Raw genomic sequence first — 8,422 nt, 5'->3', positions numbered from 1 at the left:
TGATTGATTGCAGTCCCAAATAAAAATGGGAAAATACAAGTAAAAGCAACACCAAGTGAAGTTAAACTTCACCTCATTGCACAAGCAGGTGGCTATCAGGACTCAGTAGCTAAATGGATAACGCATTGGCGTTTGAAGCGAACGGTATTGAATTCGAGTGCCGGAGTGAACATCAACTCTGGGATGCAAGTGCATCCATCTGACGAGTTCCGAATGGGACGAAACGTGCGTCTTGTAATTCACTGCTATCCACTACACATCACTGCTTATAAAGCTTGTAACTTAAGGCAATATCGAGGCAATCTGCATATACACATGCCAACAAGGGACTGATCGATTGCAGTTCTAACCAACAATGGGAGGATACAAGCAAACAACACCAAATGAATAGGTAAGATTGCCTCATAATCTGATTAGTTTGGGACTTTTTCTATCGAGATCAATAATTTAGATACATAAAACAGATGTTGATTTCATTCACAGAGACTGTTTACCTTGATCTAGCTCTAGAACTATTTACATTTTTCATCTTTTCAGACGACTATACGTCCCCTTGTATTTTTTCTAGATTAACTAAGGTTTTATTCCGTACTCTTACATTCGGCTTATGTTTGCAACATTCATATAAAAAGTAATGTTTCATTATGTTGATAGACTTAGTAACTTGAAATTTCAAATTTTAACGCATGACAAGAATTTATCCATGAGTCACCCCTACTGTACTGGCAAATAATTGGCCAACGGTAAACCAATCAGGTTTAAGCTTGGAGATCACGTGCGTAGGAGAGCACACGGCTAATTTTTTGATTGGGTGTTTCTGTTCCATGCGATAATCCGACATGTAATTGCTACCACATGACATTGATTGTAAATATAATTGGCTTGTCGGTTAGCATGCGCAAACAAAAAGTCTATAAATGAAGATGAATGTATCGACTTCACATTGTCATGATCGCCATGATTCCTCAGACTGAAATACGCGGAAACTACACACGTGTATCACCTATTTATCATACATCTACTTGCAACACATTACAAGCACAAACAACAGGATCTAATTTGATTTTGCAAAGCAATGCTTCCTCTAAAAGAGGAAGACGATCGAATGTTCCACCTGAAATTAGAGAACAGACACGTCGGGTGAGTTAACGTAGTAGTGTTATTCTTGCTATTATAAAGGATATTTATTTTCGATTCTGATCAATTGACCTATCTGAAAGCATTTCATTCTTCGGTATTCTGGCATATTGAGTACGCGAACAAAATGTTAATTTAATCTGACAGGTATTAGCCGTTAGTAAACAATAGTAAATGGAATAAAATTTCTGTGTTTTCGTTAAGTTGTAATATTTTGGTTTGATTTGAAATAAATAAATCATCATATGGTTGTTAGTGATATTATGTAATGAAAACATTGGCTATTGTACAAGATATACGGACAATACATTTTATTCATTATCATACACGATATAGTGTTCAGTCAAATAAAAATTAAGTTTTATATTAATTTATGTTGTATTAATAATGTTACTTACATATATAATCAATGGAAATGATTTTTCAGATAATATGGGTTGTAAGTATCAACTGACTATGATATACACATGACTTAAATTAGAGAAGAGAGGTTAGACTGATGTGTGACATTTCGAAACAATGTTTGGTTAATAAAGAAATAAGTGATTTAATTATATGAAAGAATAATTAATTCGGTATTAATACAGTGACTGATAAATTCCAAGGTTAAAATTTCATGGAACATTGAAGTTAGAACATATTCCATCTCAGACAATGGGTGGAAAATAAAGAAAAGTCGTGGATTGATTGAAGTTTAACATTAACATCGTTGGATGTCGGATCAGTGGTCTAAAGGTTCCTGGGTCCTGAGTTTGAGTCCTGAGTGCGGGGTTTTGAGTGTGCATTGCTGACGAGTCTCATACTATGACGAAACGGTCATCCAGTGCTTGCAGGTTTTCCACGGCGGTCTAGCTTAGATAAACTCATGAATTCAACTTAAATGTTACAATCTCTATAGATCTCCATAATGATATTTGAAAATTTTATATAAAGTGTGTAGTTATTATTATAGCAATACTGTGTCTTGATAATTAAGTAGTAATTGTGATCGGTTAATGAGAATTGTTTGAATGTTTACTAAATTCAATAAACAAATAATTTGATTTAATAAGTAAATAAATTATGATTTTTCATTTTCTTTTATGCTAACAGTTGAAGAAGCAGAATATGGAACGTAGACGACGTGCCTGTATCTCAGATAAAATGAATGCATTACATAATTTAGCAATGAATCTAATTGGAATTGATGTAAGTATTCTATTATAGTGGTAATTTTTATTTCAAAATAGTGGTTATATTGACACTAAATTGGTTCAGTGATTCAGATTATTATTTGTATTGCTTAAATTAGATGCATATCCTCACCGACACATTTTGACTTTCTTTAAAATTTACTGATCATGTATTATTCTTTATCTATTGATTTTTAAATGGTCATAATTAATCCCTTATCAGCTTTATTCATTCTATTTAATTTACTGGTCTTCTAATCGCTATTTATTCTGATCTCTTGGTAGATATAGTTTCAATTCTTAGAAACTCTCTGAAAATTTATTACAATATATCTTTATACAATTTATAGTGATGTTAGCTAAAATACACATTAGACGAATTAAACTTAGATTTATTGTAATAGTTTTTTCTTTTACTCTTCTTCGTCTACACAATAAAATCGTATCGATTTATCCATTGGAATTATTTTTCATAGCGAACAACATAGACTGATCTTGGTCAGACAACCAGTGAAAAGTAAATAGATTTAGATAGATGTTCGCTTCTGTGATGGTACTCCTCAGTATTTGGTATCCAAGACCTTACCTGGGACCGATTTCCATATTGTTCCACATTAAGATAATTATGCTGTTCAATGCTTCTTGGTTTCCATTAGTTGTCGATTTAAAATCAGACTGTGATGTAAATTATAAAATTTAGGGATTTCTACAAACCCTCTTAGGTAATGCGAATAAATTTAATTTCGTTTTGTCATCAAATGACAATTGTTCACTTTATGAGATTATAAACGGTATCATCACGTGTTATCTTTCAACAAACATTTATTGCTAGAATAGTATCGATAAGTCTGTACACTTACAATGACATTTAGTTACTATGGTAACTTTTCTCATCACAGAAGTTAGGATGATATTCATATTTTGAAACGTCATTTTTCCTATATCATTTAAACATATCTTTTGGTTTTACACTTTTATGTCACAAGCCTATCTAATTCACTCGGATGCGTTTCTTAGAAATAAAATTAATTTTGAAATAGCAATTAGTCGGAATCCTTGACATCTGCTTTCATTTGTTAATAGATATACTACAAATAAATGTAGTACCATAGTTCATGGCAAATGATGCTTTACATTTGCAGGAATAATTCTCTATATACAGAAATCATATAATAGATTACAGTGGAATTAAAGACACTTATTTCTTTCTATCTGAGGTTCATTAAACAATAGGTGCATGCAACCTAGTGTTAATATTTATAATAAAATTCGAATATAGCACCGTTCGCCTAAAACTTTAGTGCATTCTAGCCTGAGCTAATAAATCCAGAGACATCATTTGGAATCTTTAACACTTCCTATTAGAACTCCGAGAACTCAATCTCCAAGCTAGTCACTCGAGAGCGCATGATAAACTTCGGTTCGGGGTTGCATAGGTTATTGAATTCCATTGAAGTCATGGTCCGATCAATGATCTCAATAAAAAACTAAACAATCTCAACAACCATATACTGATAATTTATTTTATTTGAATCAAAATTATCAAGAAGATTTTAGTGTTTTATACATTTATCAACTGACAACATCATGTTATTTATTTATGCATGAAATAAATTGGAGATAAAATATACTAACCTTGTCTTTTATATAATTTTCTCTGTGCTCTTTAATCTTATCTTTCTTTCTTTCGTATTACAGCCAAATGAATGTCATAAAGTAGAAAAAGCTGATATATTAAATCTATGTCACAGTGTATTTAAAGGAATTGCTAACATTGCTAAAGATGAACCTGGTAAGTAGATAAATTGCATTCATTCTCGACTGTGGTCAATTTAATTTATATTTGAAATTATGATCATTTTTACTATTGTGGTGATAATTTTATTGTCTATTATTTTGTTGAATTAAGGGAAAACTTTACAAGATAAGCAGTTTAATAAAAGACATATGCATATATCAACAATTATTTCCATTTAATGAAACTTTATCCATTCGTTATGTTGTTACACGTTTAAATTTAACGCTTACAAAAGAGAAGCGATTTATTTTAAACTGTCAAATTGCAATTCATTATCTAGATTGATTTATTCACTAATAAATCAGTGTTGTCGATGATATTGTTCTTTTTACTTTTAACCTATACACCAGTTTTATGTGTTACGATCTTAATGAGTTTTTAGTTGTTACCAGTTTACGGTAAAAATTCTATAGTTTATATTAGAGAATTAACTATCGGATAACTATTTCTCCCACTATGGAACTATTTAGGTGTAAGCATTTACGAACCTATCTGGGTGTCGACGTGACTAAAGTTATAAATGTAAACCATTGGAACCCAGCTTAGTAATTTAGAGGATATGTGATTGGATTGGGACCTGGAAATCTCAGGTTCAGACCTCGATGTGGTTGTCTATGATTACTACTGAGGAGTCCTATGTCTGAAGAAACTTATTTGTTCAATGTTTAACGGTTGATAATATGTGAACCTTACCAAATCTTTACTGATATTCCAGTTTACAATAATTATATAAAATAACGTTTTCATTTTTAACCATAGTTTCATACTAATCATTCTATTCATATGTGACTGTTTATTTACAGAATTACAAACACGTCTAAGAAAATTGCGTCATAATTTAATTGAGTCGTCTTCTTGTACTACCTCACTGCCACACAAATCAGCATTACTTACAACAAGTGACTCGAATGAACACACAGATAAAATAATCAAACTGGATAATGATGAACGTAATTCTCAGAATGAAAAGATTCAAGAGATATATCAATTCCAAGAGAACCAAGATAATCGTCTTCAGTGTCATTATCATCATCGTCCTCATAATCAACAGCAATATCCGCACTTGAACAACACTATCTCCTTATCCAGTTCACCAACAATCTTAACAACGTCAATTACACATAATGATATGAATCAAAGCACAGATGAAAACAATAAAGAGAATAGAATACCTAAGTTAATCATTAAAAATCCTCTATTACCTAAAAAGTATCCTATTAATGATTGTATTACATCATCATTTATTAAAACACCTACTTCTTTACCAGTGACTAATTTATATTTGAACAGTATGATTAATTCACAGAATAATCAAACAATAACACAATGTCAATCAACACCTTTACAATATTTAAATAAATTCAATTCAACAGTGAATAATTCTAATAGTGGTTCCGTTAGTAGTAATGATCAATCGACGGAATTAACAATTCATAGGAAGATGCCTATTTTTAAGGAACATCATAGACTGAACACTATTAGTGATTTTACCGTTCACTCCACTGAATCATCTTCAATGTTGTCTAATTTAAAAACGGAAAACTTACCATCTTGGCCATCATCATCAGCATCATCTCAACTAATGTCAGGGGAATATTTATCGGCATTTAGTGTACCAACAAGAAAACCACTTACTGTTATCACAAATCAATTCACTACAAATAACTTTACACATAATAATCAATATTATCAAAATCAAAAATCAATTAAAACAATTAATGATACAAATCCTTCTTCTATATCTATTCCAGCTATATCTGACAATACAGAGACATCTATAAAAAATATTGTCAAACCAATGTGGAGACCATATTTAGATTAGATGTAAATAATTTTTTATATCATGTCAAATATTTCTTTCCTTTATTTTTCTTTTTTGTAAAAATGTCTACTAACAACAATTTATACTGTACATAATGAATAATAATGATATTCTGTTCTCAGAAGTAAACAATTCAATATTATGTAATGAATAAAGATAACAAAAAGATTAAAGTAGATTATTGATTTTTTTCTTACGAAAAAAATTTATATTAACAATAAGAAACCCCTTTTTTCTCTTTTTTTAAAAAGCTAAAACGGTTGTACAAAATGTTATTTGATTTTAGAGAATTTTTCTTCTATCGAAATATTAAATATTTAAACAAAAATAAATATTATTGATTTTTTTTTCAAAAAAACGCATAAATTTTCGTAGTAGACCACTGAATTTAAATATTAGTTAAGTGATTGATGGAAATTTTTTATTTCAAAATGATTTTTCTAATAAATGTGTTAGGTAACATTGGAAAAAAACTTATTCACAAGTTATTTTGTACCTAGTTTTAGATATTTCTAATGAATATGCTTATTAGTATCAGAAGGGGTTTTGTGGAGATTGTAGTAATTTCACCAGTTGAGATCATGGGCCTAATTGGTTAAGTGACTGACGCGGGACTGATAGGTCCTGGGTTCGAATCCCGCGAGGCGAGGTCGTGGATGCGCGCTGCTGAGGTGTTCCACAATAGAACGAAACGGCCGTCCAGTGCTTCCAGGTTTTCCATGGTGGTCTAGCTTCAATTGAATCATGATCTCAACTGTTGGAATACGCTTACTGTCAACTAATTAGCTGTAATATGAGAGAATAGGGGTGTGGGGTAAGTTCTACTGCAAAAGTCAAGTAATAATATTAATAATAACAATGACAGTAATAATGATAATAATACTTAAGACGCATGTATATATATATATATATATATATATATATATATATATATATATATATAGTCCGATTGATTTAAATGAGGATATGCAAGAGGTTAGGTTAGATTTTTATGTTTCCACCTGTATCTAATTCAACATGTAAGTTCTTGCAGAAATATGATTGGGCTTTTTTTAAAAGTAATTAATTCATTTGGCAAATTTCGATAGTGTAATAAGAAGACGAAGATTATCAGAACTATTTGGTATATTAACGCAATACATTTCGAACAAACTAATCACACATAAACTTGTTAAGAACATTTATGTATCAAATTGAAAGGTCCACTGGACTAGAAATGGAAGGTAAGAGGAGACAATTATAATAAAGAAATAAAGAAAAACACGTCTTCAGTTTAATCAGCTCAACTAATTTTTTTTTCGTTATTTTTATTGCCAGTTTACTAAAAAAATGAAATCTAACCGTGTTTACATAGAGAAATTATCATAGAATAAATTACAACAGACGAGTTTATATTGAAGCTTTTTTAAAAATTGAATCCCTTTAATCTGACTTTCAAACTTGAAAATTTTAAGTACATTTATCATAATAGATCATGGACGAATATTATTGAGCGATCCCATTCTTCGAATAAAAAAACTGTTTAATTCAACTTGATTTTTAATTGTTTTCACGTTTAACTCCATTACAGAGTATCTTGGTAAAATGTGAGAACCACACATTAAATGTTTCATTTGCGAATTTCCATCATTTCTCCTTGATATTCTGTATGATTGTTCAAGTTCACAGTTCCTTTCTATTTTCCCTTCTATTCTCTTCAACTTGTTCTTCTTAGCCTTCTGCTGCCAGACATTCAACATCTGATTATTGTTAGGCACTACTTATGTCAATAGACATAAGTAGAATACACCACACTATAACTGATTCAGTACTACTTTTAATACTCTGGTATTTGTCTTGGTAATTTCGCTTCACTGTACTGACAAGATGACTACTTGACTACTTGAACGAACAGAAATACAGGCTCTACAATACTTACAACTGACTTGTCTTAACCAGTAATTCAGAAGTAACTTCATACCATAAGAGATAAACTAATTTGTAGAAACATTTAATCATGATTACAATTCGTACTTACTTAATTGGTAAAAAAATATTATAGTTATATTCAACATAGAATATTTACTAAGTTAGAAACAATGGTGAGTACAAATTAAGTGCTAAAAATATTCAAAATTATTTTATAATTATATTTTAGTTGCTATGGTTACTACCATAATTATTGATGTTAATATCCTATTTTAGAAAATATACATTGAAGTGATTTCTATATATACTTCGTTAGTTGACAATATGATTGAAACAGATTATTTAAATAGTGTTCTGTTAAATAAATTTCTTGAAGTAGGAAGAAAAAAAGAGTTATTTACTTCGTATTAATAACTAAACAATAACAAGGTCTGTACACAAAAATAGATAGTTTATTCGATCATTGATATAATCTAAGGTTTATAATATTAAAAATGAACAGCATATTATAAACTAGTATCGAATAGTCTTCTTTTTTCTAGTAACTAATTACGGAAAATATTATCAATAATGATATTGAATTTT

General features: G+C 30.1%; 1 protein-coding gene across 1 annotated transcript; it reads left to right on the top strand.

The window, feature by feature from the left end:
* Positions 1–948: 948 nt before the first annotated feature.
* On the top strand, positions 949–5,929 carry MS3_00001545 (uncharacterized protein; the record flags this gene model as incomplete). The annotated part of the gene is made up of 4 exons (XM_012940412.2): positions 949–1,140; positions 2,230–2,325; positions 4,008–4,101; positions 4,911–5,929. The coding sequence occupies 4 exons, from the start codon at positions 949–951 to the stop codon at positions 5,927–5,929; spliced, it is 1,401 nt and encodes a 466-aa protein (XP_012795866.2).
* Between the last annotated feature and the right edge of the window lie 2,493 nt (positions 5,930–8,422).

The sequence above is a fragment of the Schistosoma haematobium genome, chromosome 1, assembly GCF_000699445.3.
Source record: "Schistosoma haematobium chromosome 1, whole genome shotgun sequence".
Taxonomy (NCBI): domain Eukaryota; kingdom Metazoa; phylum Platyhelminthes; class Trematoda; order Strigeidida; family Schistosomatidae; genus Schistosoma; species Schistosoma haematobium.
This window is presented reverse-complemented; position numbering and strand designations above follow the sequence as displayed.